General features: G+C 39.4%; 2 protein-coding genes across 2 annotated transcripts; both read right to left on the bottom strand.

The window, feature by feature from the left end:
• Positions 1–1,431: 1,431 nt before the first annotated feature.
• sb:cb288 (uncharacterized) lies at positions 1,432–8,134 on the bottom strand. Its single transcript, XM_047155378.2, has 5 exons — positions 7,931–8,134; positions 5,548–5,596; positions 5,255–5,317; positions 1,748–1,832; positions 1,432–1,631 (listed from the first exon to the last, which is right to left on the bottom strand). The coding sequence occupies exons 1-5, from the start codon at positions 7,982–7,984 to the stop codon at positions 1,586–1,588; spliced, it is 297 nt and encodes a 98-aa protein (XP_047011334.1). The 5' UTR covers positions 7,985–8,134; the 3' UTR covers positions 1,432–1,585.
• Positions 8,135–8,788: 654 nt separating this feature from the next.
• gck (glucokinase (hexokinase 4)) lies at positions 8,789–16,063 on the bottom strand. Its single transcript, XM_017468405.3, has 10 exons — positions 15,906–16,063; positions 15,625–15,787; positions 15,243–15,397; positions 15,031–15,150; positions 14,792–14,887; positions 14,545–14,644; positions 14,236–14,419; positions 12,434–12,589; positions 11,238–11,471; positions 8,789–9,476 (listed from the first exon to the last, which is right to left on the bottom strand). The coding sequence occupies exons 1-10, from the start codon at positions 15,984–15,986 to the stop codon at positions 9,329–9,331; spliced, it is 1,437 nt and encodes a 478-aa protein (XP_017323894.1). The 5' UTR covers positions 15,987–16,063; the 3' UTR covers positions 8,789–9,328.
• Positions 16,064–24,133: the final 8,070 nt, after the last annotated feature.

The raw sequence follows: 24,133 nt of genomic DNA, 5'->3' as shown, positions 1-24,133 counted from the left end.
TAGTGACGTGAGCACACGTTAAAACGACGTTAACGCGGAATAAAATGCGTTAAATGCAATCAAATACAAATGGAAAACCAACCTCTCAACATGTCTAAGGCACACACACTTTGACCCGGTAAGAATTATGAAGGATCACACACACACACACACACACACACACACACACACACACACACACACACACACACACACACAATGTCCCTCTTTGTAGTACAAAGTTCACACAGGCCAAAGGGGACATTTGGGAGAAAATACCCCTGTGTCCTTATACAAGAATTCCCCTTAGTCAAATCCCCACCACCATCTTAGGGACTGTAACTTTTATAACTTTCATCAGTTCAGCTCAAATCGTATTCAGAAAGCATCTGATGCCATTTCTATTTATTTATTTTTTTTAAAAAAAGCATATGAAGTGTTATTTAGAGATGTTTATACGTAAACAGCAAAATACCCAATAACCAGTGAGAACTGGTCCTGATCAGTTAATGTCTAAAATCTAATATCTATCAATAGCTCAACAATGAAGCTATTAGGGTTGATCTCATCGATGGCTTAATACAGGGGTTCCCAAACTTTTCCAGGGCAACACCCCCCAAATGGCATTATCATTTGACCGAGGCCGCCCTTTTACAAGATGTCTTTAAAACACATTAAAAATACAGACTTCTGAATATATCCCCCCTTTTTAATTTTTTTTTATTAATAATTACATCTTACATCTTTACATTACATTAGGAATTGATTGTGTGTGTGTGTGTGTGTGTGTGTGTGTGTGTGTGTGTGTGTGTGTGTGTGGTCGTATGAGAGTGAGAAAGAGAAAATCATTTATTTATTTATTTTTCCACAGCAAATTGTTGAGGCCCCCGAGCGCCCCCTGGCGGCCCTCACTTTGACAACCACTGGCTTAATAAGACTAATGTGAGACAACCGACAAATGAAGCCTTATACTACACTGACGTTTTGACCTTTTTGTACTTATCCCTGCCAGGCCATTTATACCACTAAAGATTCTAGCCATGGAAATCACTTAAATGCATTGTTTTTGCTGCCAAGGGAAAGTCCACACAGGAAGAGTCCATGCTCTTCGACACACCCTAACTGTTGTGCTGTTGATCTGACACTTCATATAGAAGATAAACACTTTCAAGGCATTGATTGAGGAAGGAACAAAGGTGTGATTACAATTACTCAGATTTCCCTTGAAATAAAGAGCGGCGTTTTTACAGAACATCTCCAAGAGCTTTCATTTTAGTTCATCAAGTCTATACATGCAGTTGTTTTTTTTTTTGTTTTTTTAAATTTAAATCCTGGATGCCAGGGAATGCCACCAAAACATACACTGTACTGCCAACTAGTGGGCATGATAGCACAGTTCTTTTTTTTTCCCTTCTTTCCGATTAGTCCACAGTCTGCAGAATAGCGGCTTCATAAAGTCTAAAAGAACCCTTTTATTGTCCAACAGAACAGTGCAGGTCACCAGAGGGTTTTTAAAGAGCCACGCCTAAAACACCCGTTCGTTAAAGACGCCTGCTCGTAATAAAAAAAAAAAGACGGCTCCTGGAAAAGCCTGACACCTGTGAGGTCACACTGTTGCATTGGTTCCCTTTAAGATCCGTTTCCTTTTCCCCCTGAGAAACAAAGGTGAGAGTTAAGAAAAGATGATAGGACATTGAATCAATCAGTCAAATTAAGACACACATGTATTTTAAGTCAGTTGTAAGGAAACGTCTCTCTCTTTTTTCACCTTTTGGGTGGAGACACCATGCATTTCCACAGAGCGGTGTAGAGAGCCAGCAGCAACATTATAAAGATCCCTGCAGCTATGAGACCTGGGAATGAACAAACACACGAATTAATGCTGTTCTTTATGATAATGATCTGACACACAACTGAGTTGTTGTTGTTGTTGTTGTTGTTGTTGTTGGCTAGCTACATCTGATCCCATTAGAAATTAGAACCACCTGATGTATCGAGCTTAATAAATGAGTTCAGCTCAGTGATATACTTTAGTACAATAAACTTGGCATACATTCCTGTACTGCTCATAATAAGTGTGATGGAAAATCACAACTCCCTGACATGCTGTAACACGAAACACAGGCTCTGGGGAGGTTTGCTGGGAATGTCTGTGGTTTTTTTTTTCTTTTTCCGCAGACTTGACAGAAGTTCGGTGTGATGTTTTTCGTCTATGCAAGTTTGTAACATGTCAGATGTTTTTTTTTTCATGTCAAGGAGAAGTTGCACATACAACATGCTAGGTATAATATATCTCCTAGACTTAAAAATAAATAAATAAATAATAAAAAAAAATCACACGGTGACACAATCGAGTCATGAAAGAAAGATGGGAAAACATTCCAGTCATGATGCTGGGAACCTGCTGGGACTTGTAAGTTGTGAGAGAGATAGAAATAAAACACCTGTCACCTACGGCCACTTATTTTCCAGTTACCAAGCGGAATGCTGTTCACCGGGAAATATGACTAACTTGAGGTTATAATACAGCTTCATCACAGAGTTCTCAAGTTAAGACCCAGTGTTAGCTCTATTTAATCCCATGGAAATTCAGTTTGAGGGCAATGCTAAGTGTAATTGAAAGGCTACTTTAGTATTTAGTGGCTTATTTAATAATTTACCAACACTTCTGAGGGAAATGTTGATATTCTTGACAGATTTGTTTTGTTTTCATTGACACAATCTATACCGCTTATCCTTTTCAGGGTCACGGTGAAACCTGGAGCCTATCCCAGGAAGCATCGGGGTACACCCTGGACAGGGTGCCAATCCATCACAGGGCACAATCACATACACACTCACACACCCTCACACACAGACACTTTAGACTCGCCAATCAGACTACCATGCATGGTACCCGGAGCACACACAGGGCCACGGCGGGAATCGAACCCGCGACCCTGGAGGCGTGAGGCGAACGTACTATCCACTAAACCACCGTGCGCCCCAATTTACCAACACTTCTGAGGAAAATGTTGACATTCTTGATAGTTTTGTCTCCTCCTTAGCTAGCTTCTCTCCATCTCCCAGTTGCCTAGCAACAACGTTTACATCTCTTTAAACCGGCTAAGTTTAGGATAGCAGGGCGTTCCATGAACATTGCTGTTCTTTTGGTTTTAAGGACGTTCTGGTGTGTTCTGCGAATGTTTTCTGTAATATTTCTACAACAGTGATGGATTTCTTTTTCTTTTTCTTTTTTTTTAATCGCAGGAAGTAGAGTAGGATTTTATATAACCTGGAACGTTGTGTAAAATATATTCTGCGAAGCAAACTATTATTACATCAGATGTACATGTATATACATCTCTCTCTCTCTCTCTCTCTCTCTCTCATTAATAGAAAGATGCTATGATCTTCCAGGATGATCATCAAATGGATGATACGTCATCTTCTGGAACAGCTGATGAAGACCAGCAGCTACACTTCTGTTCCCACATCCTGCTCCTTAGAGCTCATTAGAAATGACTGAGTAAAACATTCCGCTGTCTGGTCTTAAGAACACGAGGTCAAAACTATGAAAAGCCAAATGCTTCTCATGTTTCATTGTTCATCCCATTCAAACATTTCAAAGGCAGTATGACGGGTGATAATACACAGCAGCGGAAAAGCCTCCATGAACTCCGCTACTGAATCAGAACCAACGCCAGTATGGGTGTTACACTGTATACGTGGTACCTGTTAGACTGGTAATATTACACTCAAAACCAACCACTAAAAGACTTTAGGAAAAAGTGTGTTGCTACAACAGAATGGGAATGAAAAAGCAGATGATTATCAGAGCTGGAAAGTGTCAGGTCGGGAGGTGAGGTCAGACGGAGGTCACCGACCTACAGACGACACTAAACACAAAATGACAGAGAGCTGGGGGGGGGGGGGGGGGGGGGCACGATAGATTTATTGTAAGTCTAATTATGTCCATATAAATGCGATGAAGATTTAAAGGCGGAGAGAATGAAAGGAAAAACAACACTTAACGTTGTTAAAGCGTGTTTAAAATTAAATCACATAAAAAGACAAATCAATAGAGTTTCGCTGGTCAGATTAACAGTAAACCTGCGTGCCTATATACCTTTATTAGATTGGATAAATTTTTTTTTTAAAACTATTTTATGGGATTCAAAGTTTTATTTATTTATTTATTTATTTAAAAAAAAAAACTTGATCCTGAGACTTTGCAAACAGTTAAACCTGAAATTGTCTTCGTTAAGTAGAAATTTTTGCCAATATACATTTAGCCCTCTGTCCCTGAGGAAGTCTGCAGCTGAAACAGAATCAAATCTCAATCCGTTACCTAATGAATAAATCATCCAGCACGTAGACATGCATTTATCCGGACAATGTGAAGACACGGTGGCTTCGGAGACGAGCCAAGACGGTCAAGAATACCAACATTTTCCTCAAACGTGTTCATAAATTACCAAGAAAAGTCTCAGAACAACTAAAATGACACCGTTTTCCACTTAGCGTCACATGAAATCCGAACTGCCATGGGATCCCTTATTCTGATAAACATCAGCGTTTGCAAAATCCGCAAGATGGAATATCTTTTAACCGTGACAAACACACGACTCTGTGTATATGTAGATTGCATACTGATACCCAGCAGTCTCTCTCTCTCTCTCACACACACACACGACTCCATCTTGTGTCTAGAATGCTATGTAAGGATAAAAAAAAAAAAACACGACAGGGTGTGTTGTCACTACGCCGAAGCGGAAGTCCTGTAACAGCGTATCTGAAGTGTTTCACTTCTCTTGTACAACAGCGATTTATTTATTGATTGAAGGATGACACGTCGGAAGTTTTATCGGTTCAGCGTCAAAAAGACACGAACAAATCGCAGCTTATCGTGTTACCAATAAACCGCAAAAGGCCCAAAAAGTCCTCCGTCCTAAAGACTTTAGAAGTTGCAGCTGTACGTCCGAAGCGCTGACACTGGAGACTCCTTCCATAAATGCAAAATAAACATGACGTCACCATAGCAACGATTAGTTTTTTAGCCAACGGGAGCAGCCACCATTCGAGTCTCTATGAACGAGCTGTTACTATAGAGACCATAACATATTAGAATCAAAAATTCTACGCAAGACAAATACAAAAGCGGCGGAACATTTCAGTTCAACGTAGAGACAAAACTGTCCGAGGCAACGAAACTGTTGCTCACTGATCCTGTATCAGGGAAAGTTGGAGATATGTGGCGTTATGCAGACTCTGAAGGTGAGAGCATGAGTTTTACCTGGTACGATCCCACTGCGTTTGGGTCTCTCAGTGATCGGGGCCGGAGATGCCACCAACGAGCCTGTTCAAATAAAACGCATAGATTACCGGAGATGTTGGGAGCAAGAGAAATGCATACAATCGGAGAAAATAAAAAAACGACGATCGATACGAAAATACAACTGGACATGTGGTGAATGGAAAATACCACACATGGTAGTTAAGATCATGAATAGAGGAGTCATAGGGATAGTGAGAATAATCACGACGGGGGGATTTAAAAAAAAATAAATCAGACTGATGAATGTTTACCGTTTCTCTGTGAAGTAAGGGATAGCCATGCAGGGGCTGGAGGGATCACCTGACAACACACACACACACACACACACATACACATAGAAGAAGATGAAACAGTTCAATAGTCATACAAAAGTGAAACAAGCTCAGATAAAACCAGTTAAGCCAGGTACAGCTCACTAATGCCAACACATTTCACGCATACTTTCTTAGGAAGGTTGTTCTCTCTCTCTCTCTCTCTCTCTCTCTCTCTCTCTCTCTCTCTCTCTCTCTCTCTCTCATGATTACTGTTTTGGTGAAAGGTGCCCTACAAAAGGAATGCTGCTTGCGATTTCGTTTACACAGAAAGGATTTCCCACTGATTAAATCATCACAGTACTCCACCTCATTATCGATCTAATCACCACTAAACACTCTGACATGCGACAGCTTAGCAACAGATGTAAACACACTGGATTAGTCTCGTCTTTTCGTGTCATACTATACTATCCTTCTTAAAGGGTTTTTAGGCTGATGCTACTCTCAGTCCCTGTCCTCGCGAACTAGCACAAGGATGTGTTTTTTTTATCGAGACTACCTCTACTTTCTTACGTCGCTCTGGAGATCTGCTGTCAATCTGCTAAATGCTGGAAATGGAAATTTTATGTATATATATATATATAAGTCATTGTGTAGAGAACAAAAGTTTGCATCAGTCATTAGTCTTAAACGGAAGAAGAATTAAAGTATCCCTATTTCACAATTTATACTGTATATACAAAATAATCACAATAATGATATTAATAGTAAATAATCAAATATATAATTAAACAGACAAACATAATAATAATTTAAATAATAAGAAGGAGAAAAATACAAATATTGACAGAAGTAATAGGGTAACGGCTTGACCCTCTTGGTCCAAAGCTGAAGACAGCAGGGTATAACATATTACACAGCTATGTCGGGAATTGTTATTTATTTATTTATTTATTTATTTAACAAATTGTCTATATTGTTAAAATCACAATCATGAAATAACTGGTTCATAAAATAACTTGAGTTGTTCTTTCGGCTGCTCCTGTAAAGGGGGACCACGGCGGATCGGCTTCCGTCATCCGCATATTGATTTGGGAAAGGTTTTATGCCAGACGCCCTTCCCGATGCAAGCCTTCCCATTGACCAGGGCTTGGGACCGCAACTGTAAGTGTACTAGCCTGTGTACATCAACGCCAGCCCTGGGGTTGGCATCCAGCATGGGGCTCAAACCATCGACTCCATGCTCTACCAACTGAGCTACCTGGCCGCACATAAAACAGCTTAAGAAAATATTACAATTTTAAATATTAACAATATGTATAGTTTTAATTGTAGTTGGACAGTACAGGCTCATTGTTTAAGGCCTTGGGCTACTGATCGGAAGGTCATGAGGTCAAGCCCCAACAATACCAAGTTGTGGCCCTTGAGCAAAAAGCCCTTAACCCTGTCTGCTTGGCCTTGTCATGCTTCACCCTGTGCTCTGATCCCAAATATTTCATTCTACTCTATGTATACATGTATACGGGACCACAAAGTCTATCTGTTACGTCCCATATATTCTATTATAAATCATTCATTTGTCTTCAGTAAGCGCTTTATCCTGGTAACCCAAGTAACCTAAGCTCGGGGTTGAACCTCGAGGGGTCCTGGATAAGTGAAGTGGCAATGCTTATTTATTTGTCCATTCCATTTATCCATCCATCCATTCCACACATCCTCAGTGGTTATAGTTCTCGAGCAAGACTCTTACGTCTCAAACTGTCAATCAACGGATTGCTATCTACCTCACGATTTACGCTGCCAAATGAATAACCTGAAACGTCTTGTAAAGTATTAAGTGATCAGTCAGAGGACTTGGCAGCTTTCCACGATACAGCAGTATCGCACTGGTTAATATCGCTATACGATTACCAAACAATAAATTGTGCAGCCCTGCTAGATTTCATCATAGAAAACACCTCATCATCCTGCCGATATGAAATAACAGGCTGCAAGAGTGAGCAAGACTAATGATTTAACAAATGTTACCCTGCCAAATCAGGGGGTTAATATGAAACAAAAAAATCTTAGAGGATAAGAGAGCACGTCCAGGCAAGGTTGTTTGACCAAGATAAGAAAGTATGCCATGACTTAGAGTTTCCAAAACATGCTGCAGAACAGGAAATTAGATCAATAGGGGGGGAAAAAAAAAACAATGGAAGAGATGGAGAGATTATGATTTCCTGCAGTGATTAGTGCGAATTCAGCAAAGTAACATCTCACTAAGGAACATTTATACAGTAAGTAGAACATTTGTACATCCTTGTGAACATTGCAGTAAAATAACACAGAAGTTATGTCAAACTGAAGCTCATCGCTAAGAAAAGTACAGGATGTGTACCTGTGAGAAGTTGCCACGCTGTAGCACTGTGATGTTTCTCCCCTCCATTCTCATACTTCAGGGTTTCTGACGCTCTCCAGGACGGACTGATCATCGGCAGTGGAAAAGAGTGTGAACGTTTCTATTCCATTTACACAGCGCCAGGCTCTGACAGACCGGCCATGCCTTTCATCAAAGTGCCAGAGGGGACCTGTGAGCCGGCAGGCGGGGCGATATGTGGAACTAGGCATGGCTTAGGTATGAGCAGTAGGGTGTGTCCCAAATTGAGGGGAACTGCCTTCCTGCTGCCTACAGTGTCTTAGAAGGCAGGGTTTCTAAATTAAGAAGCAGAACCGGCACCTACTATCTTAAAACAAACAAACTAATTAAAAAAGAACAAATATTATTGTTATTATTATTATTACTACACTGTTAAATTCTCAAATCTGAAGGTGGATTCGTTTTCGATGGGTAATGGTTGATGTGCTGAAGTTTTCTGTAAGGAGACTTTTAATGAACTTTTACGGAAGGACTCTCCTTTATCAGCGCTTTGTAAAGGTCGGTACGTTTTCTACACTTCCACGGGAATGTCAATTCAAGACAAAGGAGTTTGCACTTCATGCGTCCTATGTTAAATGCAACTCTAAATGGATAAAAAGCACAACATGCCGTTCATGAACGAATTAAGAATGGCCATCGTTGGCAAACTGCTGTGGTACGAGATGTAGAAACACGTTGGGGATGTGTAGTTATTGGAAAATAATCGACATCAACAACGGGGTGTTACATTACCCCATGTGTTTTATTCTTTATATACAAATGTTGGTTAATTAACAGAATTGTTCATAACTAATAATTTTCCACAATAGTCAAAGAGTGTGACGTATAATACAGTAACTTTATTTACATGAATGAAGCATTTTTACACTGTTGATTCCTCTGCTGTATAACATATTTAAATTAAGCATGTTTTATTACAGAATGAAAACACCAGTTCGGAAAATTAAAATAATAATAAATAAATAAAATAAGCTAAAAACCAAATAACAGAATTATGCTCTAACCACCACACAATGTATTAAACACTAAATACGTCTACATAGACTGCTGTCTGTGTTAAGATTACTGTATCGCCTGTAAAGGGCAATCTTATTCGCTTGTTAGCTTGAATATGTGTATGCATGAATATGTGTGTATTTAATATTCTTTGCACAGAAAGCATAAGAAAACAACTGGATATGTACATAAAGGTCTGATCTGGCCGACCAAAATATAGCCTCCGCATGACAAATCCCACAGTGGGAAATGGATATCCTGTGCGAACGGAGCCTTACAAGGCCACTCCAGATGAGCGTCCTTCATCATCGCAGAGATCCTGCAGCTAAGGTGAGTTCAGGAGCCAGTCCATGATCTCATCCATCATGGCTCTATCGTGCAGGCGGCCATCTTGCTGGCCACGGCGGAGATAAGAGCGGCTCCTCGGCCACTGCCTTCTTCTGACTGGATGAAGGTAATGTCGCAGTTAGGTGTCATGTCCCAGACGACTTTGTGAAACCGCTCTTTGAACCTGGAACGAGAGGTAAATGAACTCAGCACTTGGCATCCAGATTTGATTCTACCCATATGTCCGGTCCAGATAACTTACTGTATCGTGTACTACAGTGGCATGATTATTTTATTCAAAAGTGGGACCATACTGAACAATTTTTAGGCGTGGAGAAATATTTTGCATTGATTTCAAACTGAATCGAAATTCCAACTGAATCAAGCAGAGTTGAACAACTTCAATAAAACCACAGCTAAGAGCAAATGATAAAATGGCAGTGAATGGTTCCCACTGGATTTAGATCAACGTTTTAGGAGTATGTTTCAAATACTTGAAATTGTGTTTGGTACAGCCATTTTAAGAATCCCAGTATTCAAGAACTAGCATTATAGTAAAAAGTGTAGTTAAGAATTAGCATTGTAGTAAAAAGGGTAGCGAAGAACTAGCATTATAGTAAAAAGGTTAGTTAAGAACTAGCATTATAGTAAAAAGGGTAGTTAAGAACTAGCATTATAGTAAAAAGGGTAGCGAAGAACTAGCATTATAGTAAAAAGGGGTAGTTAAGAACTAGCATTAGAGTAAAAAGGGGTAGTTAAGAACTAGCATTATAGTAAAAAGGGTAGCGAAGAACTAGCATTATAGTAAAAAGGGGTAGTTAAGAACTAGCATTAGAGGAAAAAAGGGGTAGTTAAGAACTAGCATTATAGTAAAAAGGGTAGTTAAGGACTAGCATTAGAGTAAAAAGGGGTAGTTAAGAACTAGCATTAGAGTAAATACGGTAGTTAAGAACTAGCATTAGAGTAAAAAGGGGTAGTTAAGAACTAGCATTATAGTAAATACGGTAGTTAAGAACTAGCATTAGAGTAAAAAGGGGTAGTTAAGAACTAGCATTATAGTAAAAAGGGGTAGTTAAGAACTAGCATTATAGTAAAAAGGGGTAGTTAAGATCTAGCATTATAGTAAAAAGGGGTAGTTAAGAACTAGCATTATAGTAAAAAGGGGTAGTTAAGAACTAGCATTATAGTAAATACGGTAGTTAAGAACTAGCATTAGAGTAAAAAGGGGTAGTTAAGAACTAGCATTATAGTAAAAAGGGGTAGTTAAGATCTAGCATTATAGTAAAAAGGGGTAGTTAAGAACTAGCATTATAGTAAATACGGTAGTTAAGAACTAGCATTAGAGTAAAAAGGGGTAGTTAAGAACTAGCATTATAGTAAAAAGGGGTAGTTAAGAACTAGCATTATAGTAAAAAGGGTAGTTAAGAACTAGCATTATAGTAAAAAGGGGTAGTTAAGAACTAGCATTATAGTAAAAAGGGGTAGTTAAGAACTAGCATTATAGTAAAAAGGGGTAGTTAAGAACTAGCATTATTGTAAAAAGGGGTAGTTAAGAACTAGCATTATAGTAAAAAGGGGTAGTTAAGAACTAGCATTACATTAATAAACCTTAAATAAATGTAACTTGATTAACTGCTTAATTAAAAGCTAGGCGAAGTACTCTGTCTATACAAAGTGCTGGCAGATTTCTTGCAAACAATCCAATTACCACGCAGACTGTTAGCTTGCTAGCTTTGTACTTGTTAATTCTGTTACACTAGCGTAAAAATACAAACATAAACATTTCAAATTCTTTTGTGATTACGATGTAAGGATGGTTTTAACCTTCCGCATTGTATGTCCAAAACAGCAGACTACTAAACAAAATATTGCGATCAAACCAGTGCTAGGACATACTATTTAGAACAGTAGTGTACGATTCTGAGCATTTTCCAGCTCTCCTCACCATGGGTGGAGTTTGTAGACGGAGCCGTCCACTCCCACAGTGATCTTCAGCTCGTCCAAGCAACGCCGCTCTCTCATGACGTTAATCACTCCGGCGAGTCCAGCTCCACAGATCTGCGCTGCGCGAGTGGACACGCTCTCACAGGCCAAACGCACAATGTCGCAGTCCAGTTCGCTCGGCAGTACCCCAAGTGAGCTCAGGATGTTGTAGATTTGTTTCCTGTCCCCTGTGTCACTGAAGGACGAAAAACAGGATTTGATTCTAATTTGAGCTAGCACTATATTAAACAGGTTAAGCACGAATGAGCTCCGTAGTAAACATGCTGAACATAAAATAACCGTATAGTGTACAGGCTACCCACAAATCACAATGCGCTAGTAAATACTTAAATGTAATTTCATTTAGCTTGCTTAGCTGCCTTCAATCTTCATCAACTGGCCAATGTTGAAATACAGAGTGTAGAAACACAAATTTTGACGGTTCACTTCCTTAACAAGCAGGCTAAATAACCGGTGTTCTTGTTAGCGAGGACCTACTTCATTGCGAAATGATTTCTCTAAACATGCGGCCGAACGTGAACTCTGAACTTTGAATGTGAACTCAATGTATATATATATATATATACTTGAAAACACACACATATAGCCGATATTAACTCAAGCTATCAACGCTAATTAGATTGAAAACAGTTCAGCTCATTTATCATTAATCATTAGTTTAAACCATTATTCATCATTATTCTTGCTAGTTTCGCTAGGCAACTTGAATGAGGTGAACTGACCGGTGTAGACTGACCATCTTTCTGAGGCTGTACTGTCTGTCTGAAAAATTACTGATCTGATCTAAAGGCGCTCAGATAAGCGCATAAACGTCAAGTTCTAACAACTTGGTGCCGTGACCCGGATGACACGCTAACAGCTCAGTGGGGAGTTATGCCATTATTTATAAACCAAGAGAAATGTTGGCTGGGTTCCTCGTATGATAGGAGAGATGGGGTCGGTATACGGGTTATTCTCTCGGGGAATGAGGTTGTTGTCGTTTTTTTCTTGTGGTTTTGCTTGTGTAGCCTTGCTCGTTATGCTGTTACCTCACCAGTGAGTGGCTCTGGTTCTGTGACTTTGTGGAATGGTATAATATCTTCAAGATGCCTCAGATTCTAAACCATAATCATTTCAAATGCATATCTTTCAATCTACCTCTCAATCTGGGAGACAAAGCGAGTCTCGAAGCTGCCCCGTGTCTTCAGCATGTCTGAAGCTTCACCGTTGAAGAGCAAGTCTTCATTCACCAGCTTCATCAGAACGAGACGCACCAGCTCGCCCATGTACTTCCCACTGATCAGCTTCTCGTAGCTAAGGAGAGAACACAGCGTTCGTTGGAAATATGTTTTTTGTTTTGGGTTTTAATTTAAATCAAATTATTTTGTTTTTGATTGGAAAAAGTAGTTGAACAGTGTTGTTTGAAACAAATATATGAAAAATTTGAAGTGAAATCTATTCACTCCTTGTAGCTTGGGAAGCGAACGCTAGAAACCAAACGTGTCTTGTCTTGTATATTTAAAATGATTTTGTAAATTTTTTTTTTGTTGTTGTTGTGTGGCTTCACAATGTCATTGTAATGTGTGTGTGTCGGAAGGTTTTTAATATCCTGGTGGGGACCAGATTTCCCCACAAAGATAGGAATATCTTATGGGGACATTTGGATGGTCCCCACAAAGAAAACTTTATTTAAAAAGCTAAAAGAGCCAAAAGCTTTCCTTTTGATTAAGATTAGCATTAGATTTAGGAGTAGCACAGCATTAATTTGCTGCATGGAAGGTTCTCACAAGAATAGTCAGGATAAAATCTGTGTGTGTGTGTGTGTGTGTGTGTGTGTGTGAATCCGTCAGTGTTAAATGAGTTAACACTCCTTAAGGAGTTAAATGTGATCCACTGTATCTCTGCATGAGTTAATAACAGGTGATTTTAACTCTGCACTGTAAACAGCCATTAAGCCGGCTACATCGCTAATGATCGGCCGTGGTAGCCATTAATCTCCTGGCACATGGTTTGGCTCTGACGTGGTCTCAGTGCTGACAGAAAAACAACACGGTCACCTGGAGAACCGTCAAGAGCAAGTCGAGAGTCTCGATTAAACCAGTAACACACAGGTAAGTGTGGGAATTCTTAAGAAAGAGCATCAGCCTTTTCCTGACAACGCGCTTGCAGACGTCAGAGCTGCAGCGTTTCGAGGAACTGCTGTGTTTGTGTTACGGTATAAAGGCAGGTGCATGGTGACAGACACCGTGGCACATTGCATCGACATCACAGGGACCGTAAACTGTGTTGGTTGCTACTTGATGCTGGGATTCTTACAGCACCTGTCTGTGTGTCTGTCTGCCTGTCTGTGTGTCTACTGCACCACAGCACATCTGCCCATGTGGGTTTGTCTGTCTGTTTGTCTGTGGGTCTTTCTGTCTACTTCACCATAGCAATGGCCCTCATAGCACCTGTCTGACTGTCTAGAATGATAGTATTATAGTCTCCCTGCATGTCTCTCTGTGTTTATGTTTGTCTGTCTGTCTGTGTCTACAGCAACACAACAACAACCCTCACTGCACCTGTCTGTCTTTCTGTTTGTCTGTATTCCTGGCTGAATGTCTGACTGTCTGTCTTTTAGCAGTCTATCTGCACGTGTGGGTCTGTCTGTCTACCTGTCCGTCTGGGTGTCTGTACGTCATTCTCTCTGTCTGGGGGTTTGAATTTTTTTAGGTGTTGGTAAGTCATTCTCTCTGTTTATCTGTTTATCTGTCTGTCTGTCTCAGTGTCTGTCTTTCTGTCTGGATTGCTGTGTGTAATTTCATAATTGTGGATGGATGGATGGATGGATGGATGGATGGATGGATCTCTCTCATGGGATGGCGATTGTATTCGTTTGTTTTATTAGCCGAGTGTATCTGAGCTGTTTCTGTGTACAGTGCGGTTTGCTATTCTTTGGGAATCTGTAGTAAGTGACTCACAGCTGTTTTCCTGGATTGAGCGATGCCTCGTCCACCACTCGGTCATATTCCAAACGAAAGTCTTCCAGCTCTCCATTCCCTCCGAACGCTCCCCACTCTGTGTTCACGCACATCCTCCCCTCCTCCCCTTCCACCAGCTCCACTGAGTGCATCTCCTCCATGTAGCACACATTACATCCAGTTCCTGAGGCACACAGTGAGCAAGAAATGACTTTATGACTTGTTTCCCCTCCCCTGTTGTAGCCATTAAAATATTCCATGTTCCTGTCATAAATGGAGTGTGTGTGTGTGTGTGTTTTATCAGCTTACCCACTATCATGCCAACCTCGCAGCTTCGGTCCTCATAGTAACAGGAGATCATTGTGGCCACCGTGTCATTCACCATCGCAACTATGTCCATCTCGAAGTCCTACAGAGACAAATTTACCCTTTATTTATTATTTCGTGAGTTAAAATCGTAACTTTTATATTCAATCTGCTCGGAACGGTTTAGTGATGGCATTACAGATGGCGTTTTTTTAAAATTCCGCATCAAATCGTCAAAGTGTATACTGACCCCTCTCCGTTTTATGGCATCTCTAAGGAGACCGACGACGTTGTTGCCTTCCGCGCCAGAGGCCTTGAACCCTTTAGTCCAGTTCAGTAGGATGCCCTGATACAAGTCAATAAAGATCATTAAACATAAAAAAATAATAAATAAATAAATAAATCCCGTCGAACCGTGTTGGATCGTTATCATATTGCAAATTTACCACACAGTTCCACCTCTAACTCGTCTGGGGAGCAGGAACTCACCTTATCCAGGTCCTCATGGCGGACTGGAAATGAAAACGTGAATCCCAGAGGAAGTTTCTTATGTTTGATGTTGTGCTTATCCAGGAAGTCGGATATGCACTCTGAGATGTAGTCGAAGAGCTGAACGGGACGGACGGAAAGGAAAGTTAGAGTTTCTGGGAAAATTCTCATCCTTTTAGATTAGAGCTACGAGGGAATATTTTTTGATTTACCATTTCCGCAGTCCCAGTCATGGCGTCCTCGGGGATGGAGTACATGCGGTGCTTGGTCTCGATCTTCCAGCCTCTCTCCTCATCCTCGCCCACCACCACCAGCATCACGCGGAAATTAGTGCCACCTAGGTCTAGTGCCAGGAAGTCTCCGACCTCTGGAGGAACACGCACACAAATATAGCTTGGATATTGGAAGCAGTGTAGCATCATTCAAGCTGCACACAAACTTCAAAATATCAGAGTACTACATCTCTTACATTGTGCTTTACTGAGAACCCAACATCGCTTCAGTTAACCAATAATGAGTGAGATAGGCTTGAAGGAATCATTAGCTATATTGTTGTCATAATTTCAGCGCGACAGTGAAACTTGTGACACTGACCAGAGCCTTCGGGAGTGGAGCAGACGTAAGTGGGCAGCATTTTAACGCTGGCTTCCTCGTGTGTTTCCACACGAAGTCCTCGGTTCATCTCCCTCTGCATCCGTCTCATCACCTCCTTCAGCTCCTCTTTACTGAGCTGGAACTCAGACAGGATTTGGTCCACCTGCGTACACACACAGACAACGGGTTTACACAATTTATACAGTACACCGATTAACACTGATGAAGCCTAAAATGTAGCAAAGTTGTAAGCTGTCATTTACAACTTTAACCAGTATTACCATGTGAATCGTCTCCAACATCGACTTGTAAGAGCTCGGCATTCTGAGTCTCTGTTGGCGGGCGGCGGTGAGGCATGGCATCTTTGCGAAAGCTTCCCAGCAAATGTGTGCGCGAGTGAGTTAATGTGTTTAGCGTGTAAAAGTGTGTCTGAGGGGCCAGTGAGACGCTCCACTCTTTTTATGCCCCAAGAGAAGGAAAGGCGGTCCAGGTACTTAGCGCTCTGTGTACACACACCCCTCCCATCTCTCGTACACACACACACACACTCACACCATTGACCCATCATGTTGGGAGTCAAGGACACAGAATATGGCTTGGAAATGTTTTTAACCCTTGTGTGTCACTGAAAAAAGTTACACATAGGTCCATAGAGTCCAAAAACTGTCAAAAAGATTATATATTAATATTATTCTCCACTTTCACTGATCTTTATTCACCAGCATCAGGTCTAATCATAATTACCAAACGTTCATTCATTTTCAGAATTGCAACCCTTTAAATGCTGGGTTGTTTACGTAATTACAGTAATTATTTTCCGTATACTAAATGCTAAGCATATTTTTTTCTTTCTTTGATCACTACAGTCTTTGATACGTCAAGGATTAACAACAGCATTCATTTTGATGCATTCATATTTTTTATGCAGCGTCAAATAAAAAATACAAACAAAAAAACAACCTATCACTCAGGTCCATAAAGGACAAAAATGCCCATGTCAAAAAATATTATATATTAATATTTTTTCCACTTTCACTGACTTTTTTTTTTTTTTTTTAAACCAGAATCAGTTCTGATCATAATTCCCAAGCGTTCATTCATTTTCAGAATTTTAACCCTTTAAACGCCGGTTTCTTTACATAACGCAAAAGCTCAGGAATCTTCTTTGACTCGTACACACGGGGTGCGATTCGTGATTTCCAGTACAATATCGTTTCTTTCTTTCAAACTGTTCACACACACACCTAAAATTTCTCAGTACACACACACACAAACCACGACTCTGACATCCAGACGAACACGCCCACAGCGCTCTATGATACAGCAGGATCAGAAAAATGGAAAAGGGAAATTTATTTCCCCCCACAAGCTAAACCTGAGAAAACACTACACATTTCAGAATATTCTTAAGAAATTCGAGGTTTTGAAACCTTCTCAACAAAATAAAAGCCTGTTAACACGGAACGCATGATTTCACGCTTAAACGTCACGGGGATTTAATTCAATATTAAATATTGGGGATTAAATATTGCAGATTGAACGGGTTTCAGTGGGGGACAGTTTTGTCTTTAAAGTCCGGAGTGTGACTGTTTTGTGTACCTAGTTTAAAATAGATTCATGAAAGCAAATTAGTGTGAAATATTAAAGTACCAATAAAAAACACACACCTTTTGCTAAATTTATGCTGTTCGCATTAACACAGACAAAATGATTAAAAAAAAAATATTAAAAAATGATAAAGACAAAAAGGTCCATAAGGACACACAAGGGTTAAACTCTAGAATTAATTTTAGATATGATGGAAACGTATATATATATATATATATATATTGCTATGCATGTTCATTATGTTTTTTTGTTTTTTTTTAACCAATGACAACATACAAAATGACTAATACTTTAATATTTTAATATTAATTTACTGTGTATATATATATTATATATATTATTATTATAAATTTTCTGTATTTTGGTCTCATTGCACTTCTGATTCTTTACTTTATAGTAAAAAGTCTTTGCAGATATTCTGGGATGTGTTCTAAAATTAGAAATAAGTTACATTGAACTCAAAAGTTCCCTAAATTTAGACAACTTTGTTTGCATGAACCAACTTTTCTAACCCCGGTGTAAATATAACTCAGGCTAAAGTCCAAATCACATACCATCTAACGCAAGATATCGGAGAGATAAGAGTTGGCTAAAACTGGGATTTTCAACAGAGGAACGAGTGCATGTTGTAATCGGAGAATCTTGAACCATCCTGCTTAGTATAATTGTTTAAAACGATGTTAACATGGTGGTTTTTAAAAAAAAATAAACTTATGTGATTTCACAGAAAATTCTGACCTTTTTAGTTCGCTAAATGACTAAATGGAAATCAGTAGAATTTTAAGATCAGATCTATTCAGTGGAGTCTTTGTTTATATTATATTGAATAACAAGCTAGAGAAACATTTCGCCGTCATTTGTAAATACTTTTAAATAGTACGGACAACATTTAATTTGGGTAAGAGGGTTGTAAATGAAACGTGAACTCATTAGTCAATATCACAAGATCGTTTAAAAATTAAAGAAAGAAAAAAAAAAGAACGAGAGAAGTTTATTTTCAACGTCCCGTGGTCTTCAGGATATTCCAAATATTTTAGGGGGGGAAAAAATGTACATTTTTTTCATAACCTATAATGGACGAGACGTAGAAATGGGCGTTTCAAGTACGAGATGTTAAACGGATTCACACGGTAATATAAAAATAATCGTTTATATTCCATTTTTTTCTTAAAGAGGTGGATTCGGGTATGCTTGATTGGACTGAAAAACTGAAGCCATACTTCTATTGCTAATATTGAAGGCATCTGTTATATGCTGGCTGGGATTTATATTATTATTATTTTTTTTACTAATAGCATACAGAAGTAATAATTTTAGCATGATTTCTGTAGAAAATACTAATCTGTTGTTTTTTGGGGTTATACACACGCCAACTAAAAGGAATAGTGTGCCTTTGATACTTATTTAAGGGGAATCATTTGAACAGTAAAAGTCACCCTTGAGTGTGCATTTACATTGTTGTTAACTATCCGTAAGATACATTTTTACGTAGAAACACCTGACACTCACTACCGGATTGACTTTCCAAATAAATCTATCCAAAACTAGCCTTTTACATTTGGTTATAGTAGTGATTTCCGTTTCATTTTGCATAATATATTTACTTGAATATATTCACTTACACAAAGATTTTACCACAAGTTAATTATAACATAGCCAATAAGACGACGCTTCAATTTTAAAATACAATTTTAAGAAAATTCAATACAGCTATATTTATTTAAAAAATATATATATAATAATAATAAAAAAAAAGTACTTGTCTCAGATTAAATAAAAATATACCGGCGTTCGCCTAGTCATTTGCGGCTAAGTAAACTGAGTGACCCTGCGTTGTGAAAGAGAGCATCATCATTACAAGCACAAATTATTCTGGTGATGATTTACTCGACGATCATCTGCACTAATCTTTTCTAAACGTTTAAAAATAGTTGTGTCATGGTCGGGGTCACAAACAAACGGAGCTATAATTAGCCCTGTGGAACTCACTGCTAGGTCAAAGCCACTGAAATGTCAGGTAGAGTCGAATACAACATGACCGTAGTGTCATGACCTGCATGTGGCTCGCCTGGCTGATGACATACCGCATGAACATTTGAAAGCTGTTCAACTAAAAGATCAGCTGATGGCGGGGTGGATCAGATGTTAAATCCTAACTTTATTCAATTTAATACTCATTCGCAAATATTGGACAAATTCGGACCCCCGCTTTGTATGTGGCAGTAAGTAGAGGCGAGCTTAGAATTAGTGCAAAACTACAGAGACAAAACATCAGAGACCAGAAAATTGTTCGGGGAAATGTTCCAGAAGTCAGATTTTCTACTTAAATTATAATTATGCCATACTTTTACAGGACAGCTAGTTTTTAAATTAGGACACAAAAATAACCGTGGAACTGTGAGATATAAAATATACGTAAATAAGAAATAAAAGTTCATTTATTTTGAGTATTGCTTCAATAGAGTATACATTATATAAAGATTGACTGTATGTTAGTGACACGTCATTCACAGATGAGTCGAATCCTTGAACTGACTCGTTTATGGGAGTCGACTCACATTTCTGAAGAGCTCAACTCTCTTGCGTAAATGTTCTGTATTTATAAACAGTGACCAAAGTGCATCACGTGAATCTTATTAACAGTTGTCAGGCAGAGTGTAATGATTCAGGGCTAGTAAGATGTGTAGTGTGTTGTGTACTGTAGTGTAGTGAGGTAAGGGAATATTACAATATTAAATTTGACTTTAAAAGAAGTTAAACGTAGACACAGCAGGACAGTAATGTTAATACAGGAATGCTTAATATATTTGTTAATGCAAATATGGAGTGCCTTGGTCAAATTATAAATGAATCAAATCGATTTTATAACTCAAAATGCAAGGTGTAGAGTTGTTGTGTTAATCAGAATGTAGAGTAAGATTCGGAGCTATTTGCCAACTGAAAGAGTCACCTCTTGTAAGTGAGCCGAGTCGATTCCTGTGACTCACTGAAAAAGCCTTAAATCGCCATAACGAACTCGTACTGTAATCTGGTAGCTATAATTTCGGCTTATTTGTTAGCTACATTAGCCTAGTCACTCCAGCGCAAACTAAAGAAGCAAAATTCATGTTTTGAGTTAAACTCTTCCTTTAAATGTACTGCACGATTGTCCCAGCAGTCATCAGATTCGGCTAATTAAGATGTTTTATAAGCCGAGAACACACTCAAGTGAAGTGTGTGTGTGTGTTAAAGGAGAGCAGGGAAAACCCCATAACTATGCAATGTAGGAGTGACTCAGGATCAGGACACTGAATTACTCAGTGACACAAAAGTAGAACATTGTGTTGCTTCACCTTCACTGCACACAAGAGGGAATATTTCAGAGCTCTCACTCTTAAGAGCAAAAGTAGAACAGACAAGAACTTAGCTCTGACTCATGATGGATTAGTGATGTGCTGCGGTTGATGGTTTATGGGCACTGTTGAAACTTGCCATGTACCATGAGATATTAGCTGCAAAACCTGGCCGTAGCTTTCAACAAAATAATTTGCAGTAATTGGTATCTCAGTCTCTGGATTTGAACCCTTGTAAAAAACCTGTGGTCTGAAATGAAGAGAGTCCACATCCAGAAACCAGAGACTATAAAAGATTTACATTGTGCATGTCTCTTTAAAAGTGATTCTTGCAAGTCTAGTAAGACAAATGTGTGTGTGCATCGGTGAGTGAGTTTTGTCTCACTCTCTTTTCCTACAACTGTCTCACAGTTGCTTCTAGTCAGATGGTGGGAATTCAGTGTCGCAGCATATCATTGCCACCTCCTTTAAACATTCTGTGCTTGGTTTGGGTTTCGCTTCATTTGGAAGTTGCTTTCAAATTAAAAAAAGAAAAAAAGAAAAAAAAAAAAGCTTTTAAAGAAATGTTTCCTATGTAACTGCTTTGTTGTCTCGTTAGAAGGTTTGAGCTTCATAATTTGGTCCATTGAACTTACATGGCATGCAGTGAATCTATGGTCATTTGTTCATTGTAGTTGTGGTGGATCCTATAGGGTGGGAAATACAGACTGTGCAGACGGGATGGGATGCCAATTCACCATGCACCCATAGAAGCAATTTAGAAACGCCAATCTGCATACTGGCATGTATTTGGGGGGTTGGAGGAAACCAGAGAACGCAAAGGAAACCCTGGGAGAAACATTCAAAACTATAGACAGACAATAACACGAGTTTATGATTGAAGCACTGCCTTCACTGTGCCTATTATTGTGAATCTACTGTTGTCGACTCAGTGATCATATTCATCATGATGAGAAATTCTGCATTACCTTCTCCATGGTGTGAAGGTTCATCTCCCTACAGTCATGGGTGCATTTTGAGCCATGCATCACGTGGTGACTGAAACGTTTCACGGTTGAAACTTGTCTAGTGATGACTGTGACAGTTATTTGGCTCCAGTCGTCATCTTCAACAGATAGTGACACTCAGCATGCTGTCTGGTACGTGGAGAACTTCCCGCTCATTACTGTCCGTCTTATTCAAGAGTAAAGTCCACTCGGTGCGATTTCCTGTCCCTGTTTTCTAACAGCGCATCATCACTGCTCCGGTTGATCCTCTCTCACACCGTCTTTCAGCGCAGGACCCGTGCTCCAGCCTTCAGAAACTCCTCAACACATTTCAGGTCAATAACGGTAGTTGCATCAGCGTTTTACATCACGCATGGCGTCGTATTTACAGTAATCCTTGATGTTGATGATCCGGCTGGTAACAACTGACATCGATATTTCATCAGACTTCTTCAAATAAATGGGTTTCATTCATAAATTTTCACCTCAGTCACTATGCCAACACCAAAGTACCCTTTTCTAAGAATTTGTCAAAAGCGTCACAGACCCGGCCCCCTTTATTGTCGCCTAGGCAACCCCGTCGGCCGAGGCTGAGGCTTGAATCTGCGCACTGCTTGTGGAAAACACTTACCTCGTCCTGGGGTAAAGTGGCCAGCTGGATTTGCTAAATGGGGCAAAATTGGCAAAGAAAAACACCGGAGGGGTGTGTGAGCGTATAGAGCAACTGTGACGTCCGGAAACCAATTATGGTTTACTTACGAAAGGTTAGAAAAAAAACCAAAACAAAACGTGTACAATTTTTTTTTCTACCGTCACCAACAACAGATCATCAACCAGCATCAAGTAAGAAATTGATGGATAATTGGAATTTCCAGCCAGATCTAAGGTTTTACAAATAAGTTAAAAACAGTATCAGAATTCTGACAAGCTATGGTGTTTCTTTTCAAGTTTTCTAGTGGAAAATTTCACAGTTTGCTTTAAACCAGATTTATAAATCTGTCCAGGCCCATCTGATTGAAGAAAAATTCAGAAAAAAAATCCCCCAGGTCCTGCACATTATTTGCTTTCCCAGCATGTTCTGATTTTTTTCTGAAGAACAGTGGGGCAGTTTAACCGCTCAGGACAAACAAGGGACTCGTGAACAACTATCACAACACATAAAAACAGTTGTTGATCATCCAGGTAACGACACACAGTGCTAAGAATCAAGTGTATGTAAACTTTTGAACTGGATCATTTGCGTAAATTCAGTTATCATTGTGTCTTGCGGACTAGATGTTAACATCCGTCATGTGAAAACGTTTATTCAGGGCAGAACTAAATAAAAAAAATAAATGCAATTGTAATGATCCCTCTTAATAATTAAAAAAATAATAATAACATTAGGCAGATTCTGCAAGGGGTGTGTAAATTTATGAGCACAACTGTACGGTCAGGTTAAGGAGGTCTAACAAACCAACACCAGCACTCCCATTCCATCATGAGATTGTTGTGATCTGCATGTGTTTCTCTTTAGAAGGGTTTATTCTAGCAAGTTCTTCACCCAGTTTGTCCATTTCCTCTGCTGAGCCACACCTATCGAGTCTTCCAGAACGAATCCTATTTTTAGCTCTGGAACACAGGGTCTTGTAATGTGATGAAACCAACTCGATGAAGGTTTATCTCCATGAAGTACAGGGGAGATTCATAACTATGAAACCAGTAAAGGAACCAACATCACACATTTTGTTTTGTTTTCCCCTTTGGCCATAACATCTCACAATGGCAATATTTAACCCTTCACCAGGTCAGACAACATATACGGTACAGTAAGAGGTAAAGGCTACACAGAATTGGTCACATGATTGGTCACACTGATGGGTGCACGCATAAAGAGTTGCTGTTCTGCTTGGAACATTTGACTAAAAATGTAGCCTTTTCAAAATGGGATGAATCAATGGACCCATTATGGTTCCATTGGTTCCATTGGGGGCATGCTGTAATGGAAAATAATCAATGACGGTGTGGTATGATGCAGCCTGGCATGAAGCAGAGTTGCTGTTACCACCCCAGAGCTGATTATTTTCCAATAACGGCACATATACGCAATAAATTTACTAACCATTACAATTTTACATTTTTTATTGAACCATTTATAGTTATACTTTAAAGAGTCATTTCCTGAGAGCGTCATTTCTCTCTCACTCGAAGTTAATAAGATGAAAAATACAGCTTGTGATGTTACAGACAAGCTGGAAAGCATCCTGGAAATGTCCTCTCTCCTGAAGACTAACCTGGGGCGAAAAATTGACACTTGCAATGTGCTGACACTGGAGACTCCCTCCACATTACACTACGAGGGCATCGATATGAAACTTTTATTCGAATTATAGCCGCCACCACTGTCAAAGCTGCTGACATAGAAAACGAATCAACACCTTCTTAGAACACAATAAAGAAACTAAAAATGCATTCATTTCATAACATAGCATCAAAGATTGCTTAAAGTGGGACACAAATACTGACTCTCTCTCTCTCTCTCTCTTCCCAATCTCCCTCAGGAATCCAGCTACTTAGTCCCTTATCAACTCTCCTGTTTTAGGG

Source organism: Ictalurus punctatus, chromosome 5, assembly GCF_001660625.3.
Source record: "Ictalurus punctatus breed USDA103 chromosome 5, Coco_2.0, whole genome shotgun sequence".
Lineage (NCBI taxonomy): Eukaryota > Metazoa > Chordata > Actinopteri > Siluriformes > Ictaluridae > Ictalurus > Ictalurus punctatus.
The sequence above is the reverse complement of the archived record's forward strand: the minus strand, read 5'-3'. Positions and strand labels throughout refer to the sequence as shown.

Excerpts from the sequence above, each read along its gene's own strand:
- gck (XM_017468405.3), bottom strand. The coding sequence starts at position 15,986 with ATGCCATGCCTCACCGCCGCCCGCCAACAGAGACTCAGAATGCCGAGC. Across the intron at positions 15,398-15,624 it reads CTCCACTCCCGAAGGCTCTG|AGGTCGGAGACTTCCTGGCA; the intron begins GTCAGTGTCACA and ends GTGTTCCTCCAG. Across the intron at positions 12,590-14,235 it reads CTCAATCCAGGAAAACAGCT|CTACGAGAAGCTGATCAGTG; the intron begins GTGAGTCACTTA and ends TTCTCTCCTTAG.
- sb:cb288 (XM_047155378.2), bottom strand. The coding sequence starts at position 7,984 with ATGAGAATGGAGGGGAGAAACATCACAGTGCTACAGCGTGGCAACTTC. Across the intron at positions 5,318-5,547 it reads CCTTACTTCACAGAGAAACG|GCTCGTTGGTGGCATCTCCG; the intron begins GTAAACATTCAT and ends TTATTTGAACAG. Across the intron at positions 1,833-5,254 it reads ACGCAGTGGGATCGTACCAG|GTCTCATAGCTGCAGGGATC; the intron begins GTAAAACTCATG and ends GTTCATTCCCAG.